Genomic DNA, 23436 nt, shown 5'->3' with positions numbered 1-23436 from the left:
TGAGGCACAGAAAAATAAAATAAAATAAAAATGGTATTAACGTACCTGAAAAAACAAAAAGCAGCCCAACTATACAATCGGGAAGTTTTAAATCACCAGATTAAAATAAATAATAATAATCTGCTTGCTTGGCTACAATCAGTTGCCGACACGTCCCTAAGCATTGGCAAGAAATAACCAGCCTCAGGCTGGTACCAAGTCTATGCTTAACACTATTCCTCTACATTTCAAGGCGGATGACCCCAACAGTCTCCAATTCTATAGTTAGTTACATACGCTGGCCATACGCGGAGCAAATTTCTCAGCCGGTTCCTGATGAACCAGACAAAAAAAAAAAAACTCAGTGGTTGGCCCTGGCAGCTCCATTCAGGAAAAGTCAATCAACAATTGGCAAAAGGAGCCTGCTGCTCCTTTTTTTTGCAGATAGCAGAAGCATCCAATCAGATGAAGCTGCTGTTTGGGAATTCTGACAACCTCTGGCAGCAGTTGTCATAATACAACAGCTCAGCAGAGGGCCTTTAACAAGCTAAACAAAAGAAGACAGTATGGCCAAATCTAGGGTTAATTTGGACTTTTAGATGCATTAAAAACACATTATTTTGAATGCGGTAGATTTTGGGTTTATTGGAAATGAAAAGGTCCACTATTCTTCCCTATGTCAATTACAAATATTCCTCCTTCAGGCAGAAATCTAGTGAGATCCTAGCCATGCCCCTATCCTTTTTATTGCTGCTTGAACAATAATTACCTATCTGTGGGTTCCCAGTAACATATGGTGGATGCCAGCAGAAAATGCCTCGATAGGACAAGCCACAACTAATCAATTTATTTGTATACTTGCTGTTGTAGAAGTGGGTTTTAAAGAACAACGTATATTCAGGTTGTATGGCTCTTATAAAAATTCCTATTTGTACGTCAAAAGGTCCTGGAACAGCTTTGGGCTTATGAAGATAGGATCATAATCGTACACTTCAGAGATTAGAATCTGACAGGTGCATTTGACCTCCATAACCTTTTTCACAATCCCAAATCTTGTATAAGAATTTGTCTGCAGCAAACAAAGCCTGTTGACACATGTTCCTTATACTCGCCACCATAAGAGGGATAAAACAGACAATATCTGCTGGTAGTTTTAAGTTTTTAAAAGGCTCAATAAAAAAAAAAAAGAAAGTTAGATTTGATTGATGTGCTGAAGTTAAAAATTGATACCAGTCTTGCTTTATGGTGTACTTTTATACCAAAAGATCACATATGAAACATCAAGTACATTTTGTCAGGGTCAAGTCGTATCTGAAATGAATGAATCTGCCCTTGCCCTTAATACATTACGGCCAGCACGTGGTACTCAAAGCTTCAATCCCATAAAATTACATACACGTTTATTTTTTTGTACAAGATTGCCATTTCAAAAGACTATATTACAAAGCAATGTAAATAAATACAAGGCCAGTACAAAAGCTCTTATTTACAGTTTTACAAACTAACTGTATTCAGTGTAAAGATTTGTGTTATAAAAGACACAGTCTCAGTAATGCGAGTTTGCTTCTTTTTTTTTTTACAGGAATTATAATGAATGCAGTTAGTTGCTTAAATTTGTTGTATTAAAACAAAAAAGGAAAAGAAAAAAGACAGGATTTAAAATTCAAGTTAACGAAATAGGTTTCTTTGTGTAGAGTTAAATATAGACAAACCCATTTTTATATCAAGAATGGTGTCTGTTAAAGTGCTGATAAAGTATTTTGTGAATGTTTAGGAAATACACTAAACATTTTTAAAGCTTTAGTCTCTGAAAATATCACAATGTATTCACATTGTTTATTTAGGTCTTTCCGATTGGCCATCACAAACAAACATTCTGGTTCCACATGGAAGTCCGGCTGCTCCAGGGCTTTGTACTTATCCTTCTGCTGCAGTGTCAGGCTTCACTATTTGATATGTTATTATGTATTCTGGGTAGGCCTATAGAGAGATCAGAGGTTGTTAGTCCATTTATACATGTGTTCATTCAAGCAACCCTGTCACTATACTAGTTTCCAAGAAAAAGGTCCACATGTAATTTCCTTTCCTACCAACTGATGCTAATAAATGGTCCTAAGCCAAGAAACTTTTAAGATGTTGATCTTCTGAGCCGCATTTCATAGGTTCCTCCTGCTGATCTCTACAGAATTCTAGGCTACAGTAGTGATGTAAAAGTCAGCAGGAGAGACCAAGGTGATGGACACTCTGGAAGTGCCAATTTCCAAGCAGACTTTGAGGAACCCTTTTTCAGGAAAGTGGGGTTCAGCCGCGCGCGAGGCGGGAAATTATGTACGTTTCCAATTTAAAAGAATGATGGCAGAAAAAAAATGCTAAAACTACAGAAATACACCATTTACCATATTTATCGGCGTAGAACACGCACAGGCGTATAACACGCACCCTAACTTTAAGAGGGAAGTTTCAGGAAAATAACTTTCCACAGCCCCCCTGCGTATAACACACAGGCACAGTTTACCCTCTATTTTCAGGGTAAAAAAAAGTGTGTGTTATATGCCAATAAATACAGTAACTATAAAAAAAAATGCAGATGTATCCTCCTGATGCAAGAGTTTTAAAATGACAGTAATTCACATGCAGACAGCCACATTCACTGCTTTATAAACATTTTTATTTGTGCATGACTCTTTATGCACCACCGTTTCCCGTTCATGGAAAGAGGAAGAGAATATATATATATATATATATATACACACACATACACATATATATACATACATACACACACACATACATATACACACACACACACACACACACACACACACAGGTTTACATACCCTGTCAGAATTGATGCTTTCTTGGCCATTTTTCAGAGAATATGAATAACAAAAACCCTTTCTTTCACTCGTGGTTAATGTTTGGCTGAAGCCATTTATTATCAACTGTGTTTACTCTTTTTAAATCATAATGACAAAAGAAACTACCCAAATGACCCTGATCAAAGGGTTTACATACCCCGGTGATTTTGGCCCGATAACATGCACACAAGTTGACAGAAAGCCTAGGTTTACATTGGAGGGATTTGTCATGCGATTTGAGAAATCAAATCCCATGACAAGATGCAGACTATTGGAGGCAATGGCACTGTTCCAATCGGTGCCACACCGATTTGCAAAAGTAGTTCCTGCACTACTTTTGTCGAATTCAGGTGCGATTGCAATAGACATCTATGCATGAAGCCACACGGATGTCTATCAAGTAGCAGCTGAAATTGCACTGATCTTGCTACTTTGAAATCATGCTACTTCAAGTGAAGTAGCACGATTTCAAAGTAGCATCTATGTGAACCAGGGCAAAGGAGTTTGAATGACTATTAAAAGGTAACCATCCTCACCTGTGATCTGGTTGCTTGTAATTAGTGTGTGTGTGTGTGTGTGTGTGTGTGTGTAAAAAAGGCCAATGCGTTTCTTGACTCCTGACAGACCCTTGCATCTTTCATCCAGTGCTGCACTGATGTTTCTGGATTCTGACTCTTGGGAAAAGAAAAAGAATTGTCAAAGGATCTGCGGGAAAAGGTAGTTGAACTGTATAAAACAGGAAAGGGATATAAAAATATATCCAAGGAATTGAGAATGCCAATCAGCAGTGTTCAAACTAATCAAGAAGTGGAAAATGAGGGGTTCTGTTAAAACCAAACCACGGTCAGGTAGACCAAATAAAATTTCAGCCACAACTGCCAGGAAAATTGTTTGGGATGCAAAGAAAACCCCACAAATAACTTCAAATGAAACATGTGGTGTGGCTGTTTCAAGACGCACAATAAGGAGACACTTGAAGAAAGATGGGCTGCATGGTCGAGTCGCCAGAAGAAAGACATTACTACACAAATTCCACAAAATATTACGCTTACAATATGCCAAACAGCACAGAGACAAGTTTCAAACCTTATGGCATAAAGTCATTTGGAGCGAGGAGACCAAAATTGAGCTTTTGGGCCACAACCAGAAACGCTTCATGTAAAAAAGGCCTATGATGAAAGGTACACCATTCCTACTGTGAAACACGGAGGTGGATCTCTGATGTTTTGGGGAAGTGTGAGATACAAAAGGCACAAGAAAATTTAGTCAAAAATTGATGGCAAGATGAATGCAGTATGTTATCAAAAAAAATACTGGAGGAACATTTGCAATCATCAGCCAGGAAGCTGCGAATGGGATGTACTTGGATATTCCAACATGACAATGATCCAAAACACAAAGGGCAAGTTGACCTGTCATTGGTTACAGCAAAAAAAAGGTGAAGGTTCTGGAGTGGCCATCTCAGTCTCTTGATCTTAATATCATTGGGCCACTCTGGGGAAATCTCAAATATGCACTTCATGCAAGACATCCCAATAATTTAGAGGAACTGGAGACTTTTTGCCAAGAGGAATGGGCAGCTTTACCATCCGAGAAGATAAAGAGCCTCATCCACAAATACCACAAAAGACTTCAAACTGTCATTGGTGTTAAAGGCAATACACGGTATTAAGAACTGGGGTATGTAAACTTTTGCTCAGAGTCATTTGGCCAAGTTCTGTTGCCATTTTGATTTAAAAAGAGTAAACACAGTTAATTGATCGTAAATGGCTTCAGCCAAACACTAACCATAAGTGAAAGAAAAGTTTGTGTTATCATTCATATTCTCTGAAAAATGGCCAAGAAATCATACATTCTGCCAGGGTAAATAAACTTATGAGCATAAGCATGGGTGTGTGTAATATATATTTTTTTAATATATATATATATATATATATATATATATATCTCACACATATACATACACACACACACACACACAGATTATATTACACACATGTGGCATCAAATCACGTTAATCCAACTCTGTCAAAATGTTAAGCGTTACAAATAAAACTCCTTGTTACCTGCTCTCCCCGGTAGATGACATACTCTGCTAGAGCAAGACCGTTAACACTAGGCCGCCCAGTTACTGAATGATGACCAGGAGGAGAGTGTGCCATCTTCATAGCACTGAACTGCAAGAATGATTTTCCCAATGTCACGCGACAAAACAGCAACTGTCTATGGAAAAAAAAAAAAAAAAAAAGATATATTATTTCATGAACAACAAATACTTAGACTTTATACCATACATTACATAGTGAACAAAAATCCTTCAGAAATTTGACTTGGGAAACTATTTGCAATGTCCCTTCAGTTTGAAAAGTGATGTTAGGGGGCACTAAATAGGTCTATGAATTTATGTACATGCTGTTTTAAGACCATTTACCATGGAATAAAGTAAACATGTGCAACATAGTATATATAATATAGTGCAACAATAATTAAACCAATTGGTGAAATGATAAATCCATACGTCAAAATAATTGCCGGCGTACGTTCCACTCCCTACGAGAGAGAAACTGGAAGCTGGGATCCGGAAGTGACGTGTCAGGATTGCTACGTCATCAGGAAGCCTACTGGCCATGGTAGCCCTACATGGCGTGGAAGTGAGATGTGATTGGAGCCACAATAAAACGATCAACGATTAAATTGGCACTGTTTTTTGACCAAGATATGTGCCTAGTCTTGTAATCATGTGCTTAAGATTTCAAAGATTGTTGTTTGGGCTAATAACTGGAAATTAAAGTGGGTATAAAAAAAGAATGTGTGTGAAAAATTAGGGACACTTTTAATCGTTGGGTAAAAAACAATTCTCTATGTTCATACAGGCTGGTTGCATAGTGCCCAGCCGGTATAACCATTTAGATCACTATACAACATGGATAGTGGCACGTACGGTTCAGAGTTAGCGTATCAGAGGGTCTAGTGAGAGATAGGCAGCTCAGTGGTGAAGAACTACAAGGAGAGGTTGTAGTGAAGCTGAAAGAATTGTTTAACGGCGAGTTAGGAACTGTTAAAGACTGTTGCCATAGGAGACAGCATTCCTGCACGTGCAGAGGTGGCTTCTTGCTGGAGGCCTTTCCCTGCATGGCTGTCCTCCTATTGAAGTCTCAAGAGTCTGTCAATTGAGTTTGCAACTATCTAAGGGTGTCCTGGCCCTAATCCTCCTTAAGAGACTTCTTAAGGCCCTAATCCTCCTTATGTTAAGAGAAATAAAACCTATATTGTATGAAAATAAATTGTTCTAGAGATAGACTGATGTCCTGTTCAGAAATTATATTTACGAGAAAAAAATAAAATTATATATTATATACGGTTAATTCTTTGTTGAGATAAAAACCAAGGTCGGCAATATACAAAATAAAAAGGAAAGAAAGAAAAAAGGAAAAAAAAAACACCACCGAAAGGTTGCCATGGTGGTCAAATGTCACTTGTGAAATCACTTTTTTTATTTGTTTTCATATTACTGGCAACGTGGCACCTGCAATCTCTATTCATTATAAGGTGTTGTACTCTTAAACAGAGACATTCCACTGGAATGTAGGTCACAAAGCATATACAAAACACACAGAAGCCAATTCATAACAACAACTGAAGCCAGGCAAGGTAAATTAAATGGCTGCCACACTCATAAAACCAGGTCCAGCTGTTTTACTTATACAGATGTCTACAGTTCATCTTTTTTACTGTCCATTAAGGGAAAGAGGAATTAGTAATTCGTGTGGGCTATGTTGCTACCTATAGTATAACCCACAAGACCAAGCTATACTTTTGTCCCTCAATGGACTTAAAATCTTTATTTTTTTATGGCAATTTAATTCAGCACTTATTCTAATACACGCTGATGAGATAAAATCCCAGCATATGTACATTTACAGCAAATGTTCACACCTGTGACAAGCGTAACAAGATCTGTCTTTGTGCACCGGACAGCCCGTTCCACCTCCTATCCCATAGACATATTGGTTACTTTTTGAAGAGTTTTCGGCAAAATATATACCAGCTCCAAACATCCCACCAATGTAAGCATGTCTTTCGTCAAACCCTTTGTGAATTATTGCGTTTACAAATGGAGAACCTGTAACAAAAATAAATAAAATAAACGTTATTACAGCAAACACCACATTTTTTTCCAACCAGCATAAGCTACCACTATTGGGTGTATTTGTGGGCACCTGCCTTAATGTGCATGAAAGCTATTGCAACGTCTGTTTCATTCAAGCATCATCACTTCAAAAGTCCATATGGGAGAACTTCACTTCAACAGTGCAGGACAAACAGTTGTCAAATCTGAGTCAAAAAGAACTTTCAGCCCACTGTTCCCAAAACGAAGAAAAACACCTGAGTTCTGAAATACTTACCTGTTTGTCGGAGTGGACTCACTTCAAATTCAGCCAATCAGCAATGCCCTCAACTGGAGTGATAAAGAAGAAATGTCACAGTGGCTGGCTGGCCTATGATGGTGCCTGCTTCAGCAAACCGGGTGTTAGTGGAGCAACGGATCGTGACCGATCCGTGATCCAAACGGGTCACCCTGTTCGGATCGGCACACCACGCAATCCGGAGCGCTCCGCAGCTTCGGCCATAGGAAAGTCGTTGGCTTCGGCCTAGCTCCGGCCATCTTGGTGCACTTGGCGGCTGTCTCGTCAGGAAGTGAAGTTTCGTCACCGCCATCTTGCTCCACCCCACACAATAATGATAGTGAGAAGGGGCAAGCGAACATCTTGTTACACCCAACGGAGTTTGAGATTTCAAAGTTCTTTTCAACACAAAACGGAGCTTATATGCTTAAATACAGTATTTGGAAATCCAACTGACTGTTTACATGTCAAATTTTAAAAGCAGCAGAAAAACTTACATGCTTGCTAATGTGACAGAACACCTCTGATTTTCATATTTCACATTTAGGTAAATGTCAAAATCAGAGGTGTTCTGTCACATTAGGAAGCATGCAAGGTCAGCAGGTTTGATGCTGCTTTTAAAATTTAAACATGTAAACAGTCCGTCAGATTTACATACACTGTATATAAGCTCCGTTTTTGTGTTGAAAAGAACTGTGAAAATAACTGAAAACTCCGGCGGGTGTAACAAGATTTGTTTTTTGCTGATCCGAAAAATGATCCGATCCGTGACTCTGATCAGAGGATCGATCCGAGAGTTTTTTGATCCGTTGCACCCCTAGCGGGTGTGCATGTATTCTTTTTTACGACAGAAGTCAGACATTATCTGTCTTTTTTTAAATGGAAAGGAACTTGGAAAACTGCCAAGATAAGGAACATAAGCTCATATGCCAAGTACCGGTACTTGTTTTATATTTCAAAGTAGGCCGTGTATCAGGATTTATAGCATACAAATCAGAAGCATTTAATCAATTGTCTCCAAAATCTTGAATATTTTGTTGCCCGCAACACAGACTAACGAAAGTATGGCAATCATTGTGAATAGATGGTCATGACCATTTTTGTTTTATTTAGAAATTGATTCAGACTCAGCAAGACCAGAGAACTATTAACTATAGAAACAGTTGTTGAAAACGAGATAACTCATCTGGCACAGTACCAAAGGACTCTACATGGTAACAGAAGTTCAACCTTCCATATACGATTCCTCTTCCCCCCCACTTTGAAGTTATATTTTCAAATACTGTATAACAGACCTAAGTTAGACACAAGCTTCTGATTGTTTAGGCGGCCACAGACTTTCCCAGACCAACAAAATATACAGCCTCCTGGTGGTGCATGCTCTTCCCCAGCGAAAGCAGTCTAATGCCGCGTACACACGATCGGTCAAACCGATGAGAACGGTCTGATGGACCGTTTTCATCAGACCAAACCGATCGTGTGTAGGCCCCATCAGTTATTTATCCATAGGTTAAAAAAATGTCAATCTTGTTTTAAATTTAACCGATGGATACCTAACCAATAGAAAAAAAAAACGATCGTTTGCAGGCACGTCCATCGGTTAAAAATCCACGCATGCTCAGAATCAAGTCGACGCATGCTTGGAAGCATTGAACTTAATTTTTTTCAGCACGACGTTGTGTTTTACGTCACGGCGTTCTGACACGATCGGTTTTTTAACCGATGGTGTGTAGGCACGACTGATCATCAGTCAGCTTCATCGGTTAACTGATGGAAAAATCCATCAGACCGTTCACATCGGATTGATCGATCGTGTGTACAGGGCATTAGAGGGGAACCATATTGCTGGTGGCTGTGCACGTGTGGTAGCAGCTTGTGCTGTGGTGGCTCTAAACCAGGCATGTCCAAAGTCCGGCCCGGGGGCCAAATGCGGCCCATTTAATATGGCCCCCCTGGGGATTTGGATATATGTATAGGGCCACAAAAGATATATACTGTATTTATTGGCGCTGCCTTGGAGGAAACAGGACAAGCGCCGTCAGATTACATGAAGAGAAGCTCCTGTTTTACTCAGCAGCGTCTCTATTGGAAGTCCCATCTCATGTGAGGCTGCATTCATGGCACATGTGAGGCTGAATTCATGGCACATGTGAGGCTGAATTCATGGCACATGTGAGGCTGAATTCATGGCACATGTGAGGCTGCATTCATGGCACATGTGAGGCTGCATTCATGGCACATGTGAGGCTGCATTCATGGCACATGTGAGGCTGCATTCATGGCACATGTGAGGCTGCATTCATGGCACATGTGAGGCTGCATTCATGGCACATGTGAGGCTGCATTCATGGCACATGTGAGGCTGCATTCATGGCACATGTGAGGCTGCATTCATGGCACATGTGTGAGGTGAAGCATCGGAGCATTTGCATCGAGTACAAGTACTCGGGCAAATGCTCGGTATCGGTCCCGATACTAGTATCGGGACAACCCTAAGTGCAGCCCCCCCCCCCACAAGTATGCCCACCAGGGGTGGCAATCATTGCCCATTAGGGATGGCACTGTGTGCCCAAGAGTGATTCCTGCCAGCGCCCCTAATCCGTGCCACCCGTCCGTGCTGCCTACGAGCGGCCGTCTGTGCAGCCTAAAAGTGCTACATATAATGCCATCTCATCAGTGCCAGCCGCAATAGTGTCCATCAGTGCAGGAGAGGTGATCAAATACCACCAAAAGAAAGCTCCATTTGTGGGGGGGAATTATAAAAATTGTTCGGGTACAGCGTCGCATGACTGCACAATTGTCATTCAAAACGTGATAGCACTGAAAGCTGAAGATATTGAAGTGGTTAATGTGTAGTAGTTTCCTTCAACCCAGATTTTTAGGCTTACCATGAAATAGCATCCTTTCATTTGCATGATTATGATTTTCCTCTGTAACCTCTTTTCGCCGGTGTGTGTATCTCTCCCAAAGTTTCTTATTGCATACCTTTTGAATCTGTAGCAACATTGGAACATAGTACTAGGGTTAGTTGCTGTTTTTTTTTTTTACAAAAACACACACACACACACACACACACGACAAGAAAAGCATTATTATCCATCTACATACCTTTGATATATTGTATTTGTTGAAGACTCCGCCAGCATGTCCTCCATCCCTGTGCTCTCTGACAGTACTTTGCATCTGACAAAACATTAACCCATTCTAACATTACATTTCACTTCAGATATCACAGCACAAGATTTTGAAATAATGACTAGAGAACTAAAAAGGATGTGGAAGGCACCAATTTCAAGCAAACAGACTAAAAAGATCAACCGTTCATTTTCGAATTTGACAAGTTAACAGAGCAAATTAGGATCAGGCAGGACTTCATAATGATTTAAACAAAAGTAGTATATTTGTAATGTTTTTTTTTTCTTTCAGTTTTGTGAAAGTTAACAAAGAAAGAATATATATATAAATATATATATATATATATATATATATATATATATATATATATATATATATATATATATATATATATATATATATATATATATATATATATATATAATATATATTTTTTTTCCAATAAAAGTATATACACAGGACCAGGAGATCCAGATAAAAAGGAAGCTGAAGGCCAGGCCTCGACAAAATCCAGGCGCCAGGTCACAATTGCGACATTGTGACCTGGCGCCTGGGGAAGCTTAGGGCTGCAGAAAGCCGCGGCCTCAATTACCGGCCGGCGCGGGGCATGATCGCGGCGGGTAATTGAGGCCGTGGCTTTGCGGCCTTCACAGAAGGAAGCTGAAGCCAGCAGAAGGAATCTAGGAGTGGCCATCTTGTGGTGGCCGTTGGCATTACAGGTTACATTACAAGTAGCAAGAAACAGCAGTTCTGATGTGTTTTTCACTGCCATCCCCCAAACCCCCAAACATTATATATATTTTTTATTCTAACACCCAAGAGAATAAAATGGCGGTCGTTGCAATACTCTGTCACACCGTATTTGTGCAGCGGTCTTACAAGCGCACTTTTTTTGGGAAAAAAAACACTTTTTTTAATTAAAAAATAATACAACAGCAAAGTTAGCCCCATTTTTTTATATTGTGAAAGATATTGTTACGCCGAGTAAATGGATACCCAACATGTCACGCTTCAAAATTGCGTCCGCTCGTGGAATGGCGACAAACTTTTACCCTTTAAAATCTCCATAGGCGACGTTTAAAAAATTCTACACGTTGCATGTTTTGAGTTACAGAGGTGGTATAGGGCTAGAATTATTGCTCTCGCTCTACCAATCGTGTCGATATCTCACATGTGTGGTTCTAATACCGTTTACATATGTGGGTGCTACTCACGTATGCGTTCGCTTCTGCGTGCGAGCTTGGCGGGACGGGGTGCATTTATTGGCTCCTAACTTTTAGCTGGCTCCTAGATTCCAAGCAAATTTGTCAAACCCTGCTGAAGGCATTATTAAAAATTCAACATTTCCTATAAAAGCTGGGCTTGGTCCTGCTCCTCCCAGCTCCCATCCATCCTACTGGTCAATGAGGTCACCATCATATTAAAGAATAGAGGGCTCAAGAAAGGGGTGTGGCCAAGCTTTATTTCAACAGAAAAGGTAAGATTTTGCCAACTGAATCTACTAAGACTTTACATGTGCAGTTGTCACTTACATTTTTTTCTCTGCTTATAGATTTGTTTACAATAGGCTCATTTTCAATTGCCCAGGTATGTGGAGAGAATATTTTTTTTTAAAGAAAAACTCAAATAGCCACGTACAATTATTGGCAGTTTGCATAATTGTTTTGCCAAAGTTAAGCTGGCCATATATGTATCAAGACTTGGCCTGTTCAGCAGGGAATGGACGAGTTACAATCCATGCATTGCCACTGCAGTTGAATCTTTCCATTGTCTGAATACAATGACACAGCGGAGAGGTTTCCCCCACCTACCTCGAGTGTCAGTTCACCCGCTGGCTGAACGAAGGAGAAAAAAAAAAAAACACACCCATGTATGGCCAGCTTTTTGGTTATTTATATGGAAACAATTCTGGTAAGACAATTTCTACCATCTAGCAGTATCTTAAGGCTACAAAGGCTTTTACCTCTTCTTCTACAGACAGGAATTCTTTGTCATCTGGAGCTAGGTCAATCAATATAGTTCCGCTGCCAGAGTTGTTAAGCGTCAAGTAAGAGTTCAAACCTAAAAAGGAGGCACAGGGATCAAAAATCAAACATAAAAATAAATAAATAATCTAAAAAGGTCCAGAATATTCTTGGATATCTGGTCCACTCCTGTCCTAAATCTGTCAGTATGGAGAATGGAGGAAGGAGCTGGTAAATCGCATTTACCGGCTCTTTCCTTTTCTGAATGAACAGTCAGTGATTACCAACTGTCCATTCATAACGAAGCATCATAACTGTTTACGATGCTTCCGTTTATGAATAGAGGAGGATTCTGTGTCTCCTGTCCATTCATCTTCAGTGCAGCTGAGGCTGCAGAGAATGGGACTGGGGAATATCTGTTCTCAATCCCTTTATCTGTCTCAAAAGAGGAGATGTCATGTTAAATTGCATGCCAAAATCGGTGGCATTTGCACCGTCCGAATCAGGGAGACGCCGCATTTGCGGCATCCCACCGATTCCCAAAAGTAGTTTCTGTACTACCTTTGGCGATTTTGGGGTGTGATTTCCATTGACATCTGTGCAGAAACCCACACAGATGTCTCTGAAATCACCCCTGAAATCGGGACTGACATGCAGGAATGAAATCGTGCGAGTTCGCCTGAATTTGCATGATTTCATTCCCACAGTCAGTGTTACCCAGGGCTTAAGGATCAATTATGCAGTGCTAGTGCAATGTTTTTCTGGGAATGTTCATATCGATTTTACATTTTAGCTTTGTATTGTTTTATAGAACCACATTTAACATTTTTGAACATGCACCAATTCAATGTTCGCATCGGGAATGACTACTAGAATTACAGACAAAGCTTCCTGAAGAGTATTCCAGTGCAACCTATGCTGGTCAGGTATTGCTCAAGGATACTTGAAATGTATTGGTGCAAGTTACTTACAGACTTTCAATAAGATGCCCTGGATATGAGAGAATTGAAAGAGTTGAATAAAACTTACAACCACCACTGACCTGTTCTGGTACAGTTTGTGAGATGAGCAATTATGCCCACAGAGCACTCCCATAAGGGCTTGTTCACACCAGCAGCACTACCCAACGTAGTTCCAAAGCAAGAACAAAAGGAATCTGACTAATGTTCTATGGCTTCCGTTCTCACCAACAGGGATGATTTTTTTTCTGCCAAAATGCACCACATTTTTTCTCTTTTTTTTTTTTTTTTTACAACTCCCTCCTGGTTTGGTACACTCATGTAAATACACAATAAGGGGAATTAACCCCTACATTTCTCACTATATTCTAGTAGGACTTAGTGTTTCCTTTTTTTTTTTTTTTTTTCCTTTCACAACTCCTTCTTGTTTTTGTATATTAAAGTAAATGCACAATAAGGGGAATTAACCCCTATATTTTTCACTATATTTTAGAGGGACTTAGGGTCTTTCTTTTTTTTTATTTATTTTTTTTTTTTTTATAACCCCCCCTGGTTTTGTACACTCAAGTAAATACACAATAAGGGGATTAATCCCTACACTTTTCACTATATTCTAGCAGGACTTAGTGCTTTTTTTTTTTTTTCTTTCCCTCCTCTCTCTCTCCTTTCCTCTCTCTCTCTCTCTCTCTCTCTTACATGTCCCCCCCCTCCATTCACAGTAGGTACAGGTAGTGTGGCCCTATCTCTGGGTATCTCCCATGGAGAGTGGAAAGGGAAGGATTGGCCCTGGGGTGGAATAATGGAGAAATCCAGGAGTAGTACGTAGTACTGGTAGAAGAAGATACAGTTTTTAATGTTTTTTCAATGAAAAGGGTACATTTTGAGACCATATATGTCAGTCTGTATATTGATTTTATGTTGTATTAATTGTACTGTTTTGTAAAAAAATGAATAAAAGATTTTTGGAAAAAAAAAAATGCACCACAAAACAATGCACATGCCATGCTTTCTGGTGCAGATGTGTTGACTTCTTCTGTACTAGTATGCCGAGTGCCATTCAAACTGAATGGCACCGTTAGGGCACTAAGGTAAACCACATTCATTTTACCGCCTGTTACTACAACGCATCAATCATATGCACGTGTGCATGCAAGTGTGACCAGCTACAGCAAGAGCAACCTATTTTTCTTCTGTTTTCGCTTTATCTAGCAACAGTGTTAAAAGAGCCAGACTCATGGTATAAATGTCATTAGATCACAAAGAACCACCTTTTCCACGCTGATACTTTCTGAGAAGTTATTCCAGACTTTGGAAGAAATATTAAATTACCTTGCTGGCCTGATACGAGCCGTTCCACACCTTTGATTATTTTATGCCTGTGCCCATAAGCATTAATTCCAATCTCCTTGAACTCCTTGTGTCCCATCTCAATTAGAACATCTAGAGTGATCTATAAAACAGACATGGCAGGCAACATGTTTTTATATAAAAATTTTTAGACCAAATTCAAGCATTCCTGTGTTTATCATGCAAATGGGAGTGGATATATTAAAAGAAAATGTATGCTGCAAAATATAGAATAGAATGATTTTTGAACAAACCAATGAAGCATTTTAAAATACTGCTAAAATATAAAATGGCAGCATTAACATGAAATCTTCAGGGTGTGACAAGGTCACATTCCACAACCCCATCAAACTGCTCCTCGCCTAAATTGTGGGGGTGCTTATCCCGGTAGTAGTCTACACGCACACACTGTAATATATATATATATATATATATATATATATATATATATATATACACACACACACACACACACACACACACACACACACACACACACACATTTTAGCGTGGCTGTGCATGACCCTGCCAACCATTCACAGAATATGTGAGTGGGAGGACTACAGAAGCAGAGGGACTTACACAGCGCCAGCTCATAGTCTATTGTTTGATTCACTATTGATTACTTCCCTCTAGCCCTATAACAGTAGGTCTGTAAATCCGTATGGACCTCGGATGGAATCTAAACAATACAGGAGCCTGCAGTTTGCATCTATGATACACATTGCAAAGAAGTCTTTAAATGCAAAGAATTAGCAAAAAAAAAAAAAACATTGTGGGTGCATCAACTATATTTTTACAAAAAGGTGGGTAATGCATTTTTCAGTGCCAACAAAAGAAAAAGAAAAGTCACCAAGACAAAAACTAAAAAGGCAAAACACCTGAAGTAAAACAAATTGTTTGGGCAAAACCTCCATACAAATCTTGCAATATAACGTAGAAAAACAAATGCTCAGTCCATGCCAAGATAATAAAAACATTTGAGACCCATCGTATATAACAACTTACCTGTTCTCTCTCAAAGATTTCAATCACGTGTTCAAGTCCAAGGTTCCGCAAAAAATGATTAATGCTTAGAGCAACTCCTGGAACTTTGTAAGACAAATGGAGAAAAAAAAGTGAACAAAATGAAGCTTCCGTTTCAGACTTGCTCGATATGGGTAGTTTCAACTTTACATAAATACATACATGGCACTATTAAAACATATATACCTATATCTTTTGCTCTCTATACTGTGTGTGTCCAGAATATAATGAGAATTTCCTGGGCTCTGTGAAGGAAGAAGCTGGCAGGTATATACGTTATAACACTGACCAATTGCTTTCCAGCCCTGTCAGAATTGAGACTTTGTGAGGCCCTATTTAAGTGCCTTAAGAAAAACGCAAGCGAGTTTGGGACAGCAGTACATGATACAATGTTGTGTGCAGTTGAGTAAAAGTGCATGAGAAATGTAGGAAATGGCGAGGAAAGCCTATGGAGAAGCTGCGCTATCATCTGCACATGGGTACCAATGGCACAAGGCCTTCAAGGAAGGACGGGAAGGTATTGAAGATGAACAACGATCAGGATGACCCTCTTCATCAAAAACAGGACAAAATATAAATGCAGTGAGGTCTGTTCTCAAACCGTGACTGACGGCTCACTATCACTGTTTTTTTTTTTTTTTTCGTGGAATTGTTCGTTAGTAATTTGTACCTACCGTATTTATCGGCGTATACCGCGCACTATTTTGCCCTGAAAATCAGGGCAAAATCGTGGGTGCGCGATATACGCCGATACCCGCTTTCCCGCCACGAGTTTGAATACTGCGCCCGCATATAGCGAGCGCAGTACACTCGTGAATCTTCGGGCAGTCTCGGCGCCTCTCGTACTGACGTCCTGAGCGTACAGGACGTCAGTGCGAGAGGCGCCCGAGCCTGCCCGAAGATTCACGAGTGTACTGCGCTCGCTATATGCGCAGTATTCAAAGTCGTGGCGGGAAACGAGCGGGAGGACGCCGCAGAAGGACGCCGGACCCGCCGAAGATGGACGCCCGACCCGCCGAAGATGGACGCCCGAAGCCGCAGAAGGACGCCGGACCCGACGAGGCCGCAGATGGACGCCGCGCAAGACACCAAAACTGTAAGTACAAAAAAACAAAAAATCTTTTTTTCCCACAGGATTGGGGGCCACTTTGGGGGTGCGCGGTATACGCCAGAGCGCGTTATACCGCGATAAATACGGTACTAGTCAAACTGTGAAGCAAAGATTTTACCTGAAAGTTCTTGGTCACTGGAGTTTTTCATCCACTCTACAGCCCAGAGTTGGCTCCTTGTGACTTTTATATTCCCAAAAATGAAGAAGGGTGTGAAAGGACACCATTTTGGCAATGTGGATAACGTCCAAAGAGCCACTACGCAGGCTGTAAAAGCAATTACACTTGACGACTTCCAGAGATGCTATAAAGAGTCGAGGAATCGCTGGAAGCATTGTGTATACTCACAAGATAAATACTTTGAAGGAGACCATGTTCTATTGTAAAATTTCCTGATAAAAAGGAACTTTTAAAATGGCATTGTCATTACTTTCTGGACACACCTCGTATATCTATCTCAATCTAACGAATCTAATTTATCCATCTACACACACGATGTGCCAGAATATCTTAAAAAATATTTAAAAAGAACACCAAAAGTGTGTTACCTTCATCCTTCTCCAAAGCTACAGTGCCCTCAGCTCCACCGCTAGCTGTGGACTGCGATTCAGAAAAGCTGGTGGCCAAGCTATCCAAGCTGCTGGCAGCAGAAAGAGTGGGTGGACTTGAGGATACTGAAGACAAGACTCCTGTTGTTGTTGATGTGGGCTGGGAAACTTTGATAAGCTGCGGCTTATAAAATGCTGGTAAAGATGCAGGAGGCATAGCTGCTCCTAGAAGTGCACGTACATCATCAGCCTGTTCAAAGTACAAAAAATTAATAAAAAAGGGCCACAAATCCAAAGCCTGACAGATCTGACAATTTTTAAACCTAGTTATACATTACAATAGCTATATCAAATTCTAACACACAAGTATAGTGGCAGATCCTGAAAGATGTTTTAATCCCTGGCATTAAGCTGTAGAAGAAAATACAAAACTGGGGCTCTACTTTATGAAAGGTTTAAGTTGCTATGAGATCCCTGCAATCTTGGTATTAACCTCCCTGGCGGTATGATTCTGTCTGGAATTACGTACCAAAAGCGATACAATTATTTTGCAAGGAAATTTGGCATTTTATACTGTAGGCCTGTAATTTTTAGAAATAACTCACTTAAATCTGACCAAGCAAGAGTCTTGTAGGCATCCCGGGTATGATTTTTTTTTTAAAACAAAATTATAAAATTATAATATAATAAATAATTATAACAAATAATAATATAATTATAATAAAAATTATTCAATAATGTAATCAACTCAAAATCACTGAAATTTGCTCAGTTGCAGAATTGTCGCTGTCATTATTATTATTTTTTATGACGAATTTCCCCACAAATCGCTATCGCACATTTCTGCAAGTGATTATAATTTATTATCGCTGTTTTCTAGCTGATCTAAAACCATTTTTGACATAAAGGGACACTTTTGGACAATCTACAGTTTTTAGGCAGAAAGAAAAAATTTTATTATATAAAAGTACATGCAGGGCACTGGGCAGACCACTAGGGACAAGGGGGGGGGGGTGTGTATTTTTTACATACAGTACTGTAATCTATAAGATTACAGTATACTGTATGTAATGTGTTTGTTTAATTTTTAGAATTTGGCGCCGTTCTCCGCTCCCGTGCGTCGTAACGTCGCAGGGAACGGAGATCGGCGGCACACGGGGACACTGTGAATCGAGCGAGGAGGTCCCGCTCGCTCACACAGCGGGGAGGCATCGCTGGATCCAGGGACAAGGTAAGTAACTTGCCTGTGGATCCAGCGAAAGGTAAGCCGCGCCGCTGCACACTCTGCACGTCCAGCCCGAGCGTGACTCGGGGTTACCGATCCTAGCAAAAAAAATCAACCCCGAGTCACGCTCGGGTTTACCGCCAGGGGGGTTAAAAAGGCATTATGACATTATTGCTACATTTTTGTCAGGGCCAAACCGTTACTATTCCAAATTCACAATAAAAAAAAAAAACAAAAAAAAACACAACAAATCTAGAGAAACATGCCGAAGACATGTTGTCATAAAATTACTTAATTTACCAATTTAAATAACTGGTCACTTTATGAAACCAGCAACATAATTAAAGCTATTGTTCAAGTGCATTTTAGAAGTCCTCGTGCACACAGGGCGTTAGGAAAAAAAAAAATATATAAAAGAAAAAAATAAATAAAAACAAGCTACAAAGCCAGTACAGACACCAGGAAACATTGGCTGTAAAAAAGTGCTTAGTAGCCTTTTGCATTGGCGTTAATGCGCGTTTAGCAGCGTTTCTCTGCCTCTATTTTTCACTCCCAAATACAATTACTACCAAGCACAGGTCAAAAGACATGTCAAAATTAATGGTTCCCTACGAGAGTCATCTTAACTGATCCGACTTGTGCTCCGAGGATCATGAAGGGAACCCCATACCAAAATTAAAAATGCAAAAAAATAAAAACTACAGCAAAAAAGCCTAACCCATGGGGGGAGGGAAAATCAGTGCAACACATTCAGCCGTGCCACCCTGGGTAAGCATCTTGCCGTAGGAGTGTCCACGAAGTCAGGACCAAAAAACAAACCGCAACACACTATACCAATGTCCCGCGCAATTGATGCCTTAACCACAGTCGCCAAGGTTCTTATGAAACCAAATGGTTGATGTGATAAAATGAACCATAAAAAGTTCCTGGACTGACCATGAGGGGCTCACAAACCGAGATCTAGGATCGGACAATCCGATTGTATGACAATCACGATGATTGGGAGAGAAGGAGCCTGTTGTGGAAGTCCACAGCGACAAACAGCACTGGTCTCCATTGGAGGAGGGAAACCCCCAATCCCTGGTGACCTGAATACAGCTATGCAGCCTGCATGGAGGCCGCAAGGCAGACCGAGTGTACAGGGAGCCATGGGGCCAACAGCCACAATGAAGTCGTTCACCACCACGCAAAGCTGTATCCAGGCCCTGTGTGTGCGCGTGCACGCATGAGGCCTAAGAAGAAATTACCACATCCAAGTAAACAGCAGATTTTTTTTTCTGATTTATGTTTTTAGAACAGGCAAATAAGGCAAAATAAACCAGTGAAGCATGTTTAGACTGCAGTTAGACTAAAAAATAAATAACAAAAAAAAAGGTGTGCTAGTTGTATCTGAATACCAACATCCAAAAGTAACCCACAAATTAGCAACATGAGGATCAAAATATGTGCATGTCCTTGGGGAAAAAAAACCTGTGCCAAAAGGAAATTTGATGAGTTGCAATTGCAAACTTGATTGTTTTAGGATTATTCAGAATCTATCATAAAAAGGGGAATACTGCAAACAAGAAAATGTCAATGCAACACAAAAAGGAATTTGAATACTCACTGTAACAAGATCTAAGGAGGTCTGCCCCTCCTGATTTTTCAGTGTAGGATCGGCACCATGTGCCAGAAGCAATGCACAAAGCTGTGTTCTTCCTTTCTGAGAAGCTTCATGCAGTGGGGTAAAAGCCCATTTATCAGTGGCATTCACACAAGCATTGAATTTAATAAGTAAAGCAGCCACATCCACATGCTGAAAAAAAAAATTACAAAGTTTTGTTATTGGAACATGTACCAACATTGCAAAGGTATACCATACTGGAGACAAAAGTAAGGCTAGGGTTTTGGCTGCTACACATTAGAGAACCCATCAATAAATTCAAATACAAAATACACAAAGTCAGTGTTGGCTCCAACAAAACAAAATACTTGTACTCACAAAAGTAGCAAGAAAACCTTAACTACTTGCCTACTGGGCACCAACACCCCCCTTGCTGCCCAGGCCACGTAGAGCATCCAAATCAGGGATCTCATTGATAAAAGGTATAAGTCAGGAGAAGGGTACAAAATGTCCAAGGCATTAGATATGCCATGGAACACAGTGAAGACAGTCAATATCAAGTGGAGAAAATATGGCACAACAGTGACCTTACCAAAAACTGGACATCCCTCCAAAATGTATGAAAATATGAGAAGAAAAACTAGTCGGGGAGGCTGCCAAGAGGCCTACAGCAACATTAGAGGAGCTGCAGGAATATCTGGCAAGTACTGGCTGTGTGGTACATGTGACAGCAATCTCCCGTATTCTTCATATGTCTGGGCGATGGGGTAGAGTGGCAAGACTGAAGCCTTTTTATACAAGGAAAAACATCCAAGCCCTGCTAAATTTTGCAAAAACACATCAGAAGTCTCCCAAAAGCATGTGGGGGAAAAAAAAGATTTTTTTGTCACACTTACCTGTAAAATAGTTTTCTTTACAGACATTCTGGGACACAGGGTTAGGCCAATATTCATTACCCACTGGGATGTCCCAGAGCAATAGCCTTGAGGGGAGGGAGACACCCTGCCAAACAATAGCCATTTGTTTTTATACGGCAGCAGCGCAGTACACATGTGGCCGAAAGCCGAATCCTCGGCTGCTCGAATTTCCACTTGATAACATTTTGTGAACAATACGCCCTGAAGACCAGGTAGCAGCCTTACAAATCTGAGCCACAGATAACTGATGGCAAAAAGCCCAGGAGGTTTCTACACCCCTGGTAGAATGATCTCTCGCCTGAAGGGAGGAGCTTTACGTTTCTAAATGACTGACGGACCCAATGGGCAATGGAAGTCTTAGAAGCTGCCTGCTCCTCCTCTGGTCTTTTTTTTACCAGGAGTCTGATCCCCATATCTCTGCAGATCTAGACAAATAAACTGATTGCTCGCACTACATCCAAGGAGTGCATTCGTTTCTCTTCCGCCGAATGAAGCAGAGAGAAAAAAAGGCGGCAAAAGAATGTCCTGATTGAAATGAAAGGCAGACACCACTTTTGGCAAAAAGGATGGAACAGGTCGTAACACAACCCTGTCGTGGTGAAGAATCAAGTATGGTTCCCTGTACGAAAAGGGCTGCCAACACAGACAGTACCAGGTTTAGGTCCCAAGGATGCATGGGTGACGACCTAATGGGGAGAGGGGCAAACGCATACATTGAAAAAAATTGCAGTGGAAAATATGTACTGAGACAAGGACTACCAGCCCCCTAATAGGTTGATGTTTTTATATAGCATGCTCTTTTAACCAGGTTAAATAGCATAGTTTTTTTGAGACTAAATTTGTTCAAGGTCCCAATGACTATTTTTTATTGTATATGGCTTTCTAATATGATAACAGTACCAGAAAATGGTTTAAAATGTCTTAGTGAATTGTCCTCATGGTGTGTTTCTTCTGCAAGAAGTCCAATCCAAAGCCAATCCCAGGACTTCTCTCCATGGAGTATGTATGTTTTTTTCCTACCAACAATATAATTAGGGTTTCTGTTGTGTGACCAATTCAGCCATAGAGTCAACGCTTGCCTTCTAAGTGCGGTGTAATACGACATTGCTAGTCATACTGCCAGGTAGTAAACCATGAATATATATTTTTTCTCAAAAAAAACTTCAAAATTACAAACCAGGCATTAATCAAGTTTGATAAAAAAAAAAAAAATTGTATGTACCCCATATGATGCTGCATTGTGCAGTGGAATAAGTCCCCCTTTATCTTGTGCATTTACATCAGCGCCATGTTGTAACAGGTACTCCACAACTTCCAAGTTGTTGTAACCAGCTGAAAAATAGAAATACATTTTAAGCATACAGTTTCCAAAGATGTGCGACGCGGTTTCTCAGTACTGTCAATGTTTAACATAAAAAAATAAATTAAAAAAAAGTCAGTATTATAAATGCCTTTACATTCTTGCACCTGTCTGGCACTTTATTTCATGCTGCAACTCCATTGGAAATTAGGATTTTTGCGTACATTTAAAATCCCCTTCTTTTACAGCACAGGAGAACAGAATTCATGACTACTTGGGTTATTCTGGCACCTTCTAGCCCAAAAAATAAATAAATCTAGAATTCTTGTCCAGGCATAACCCCTCCTAGCTCAGTTTAAGTCATACCAATGACTAGCTTTGTTGTTGTTAAAAATAAACATGTTATACTTGTCTGTCCTGTGTAGTGGTTTTGCACAGATTAGCCCAGATCCTCCTCTACTTGAGACCCTCTATGGCTCTCCTGGCCCCTCCCTCCTGTTGAGTGCCTCCACAGCAAGCTATGGGGGTACCCAAGCCACAACTCTGTGTCCATTTAGACACAAAGCCACGGCCCAACCCCCTTTCTCTCCTCACTGGCTGACAGCATCAGGAGCCAATGGCTCCACACTGCTGTCTTAGCCAATGAGGAGGGGTGTCCCAGGCAGCGCAGACACTCCAACATCACTGAATAGATGACCTCAGGTAAGTATTAGGGGGACTTCTGCACAGAACGCATTAAAAAGCCTTCTGCCTTTACAACTAACCACTTCAATGTCTCAGTTTTGTAGCAAGTAGTGGTGCACCAAAATGAAAATTCTGGTACCAAAACCGAAATGGACATTTTTTTTATATACAAAATTGTATTATATTCGACTTTTTAATATCAATTTAAATGAATAAGAGTTCATTATTCGGTCATTATCTGCACCGACGATCCTATTTTCAGCTGAAAATTATCAGCACGTCAATAACCCAGGCTTTGACAAATTTTCATGGAATCTAGGAGCCAGCTAAAAAAGTTAGGAGCCAGAAAACGCACCCGTCCCGCCGAGCTCGCGCG

The 23436-nt window shown here is 40.3% G+C and overlaps 1 protein-coding gene across 3 annotated transcripts in view; it reads right to left on the bottom strand.

Annotated features, from left to right (window-relative positions):
- Positions 1–328: 328 nt before the first annotated feature.
- TNKS2 (tankyrase 2) overlaps positions 329–23436 on the bottom strand; it is a 61885-nt gene continuing 38777 nt past the window's right edge. For all 3 annotated transcript variants that reach the window (XM_040362134.1, XM_040362135.1, XM_040362133.1), the window contains exons 17-27: positions 22299–22408; positions 20163–20351; positions 17332–17581; positions 15657–15739; positions 14631–14751; positions 12342–12439; positions 10352–10426; positions 10132–10237; positions 6774–6960; positions 4904–5060; positions 329–1959 (exon numbers count right to left, since the gene is read on the bottom strand). In XM_040362134.1, coding sequence (XP_040218068.1) covers positions 1897–1959; positions 4904–5060; positions 6774–6960; positions 10132–10237; positions 10352–10426; positions 12342–12439; positions 14631–14751; positions 15657–15739; positions 17332–17581; positions 20163–20351; positions 22299–22408 — 1439 coding nt within the window. In that variant the 3' untranslated portion in view covers positions 329–1896. The remainder of the gene's footprint in view (positions 1960–4903; positions 5061–6773; positions 6961–10131; positions 10238–10351; positions 10427–12341; positions 12440–14630; positions 14752–15656; positions 15740–17331; positions 17582–20162; positions 20352–22298; positions 22409–23436) is intronic.

This window comes from Rana temporaria, chromosome 8 (genome assembly GCF_905171775.1).
Source record: "Rana temporaria chromosome 8, aRanTem1.1, whole genome shotgun sequence".
In the NCBI taxonomy this organism is placed as follows: Eukaryota; Metazoa; Chordata; class Amphibia; order Anura; family Ranidae; genus Rana; species Rana temporaria.
The sequence above is the reverse complement of the archived record's forward strand: the minus strand, read 5'-3'. Positions and strand labels throughout refer to the sequence as shown.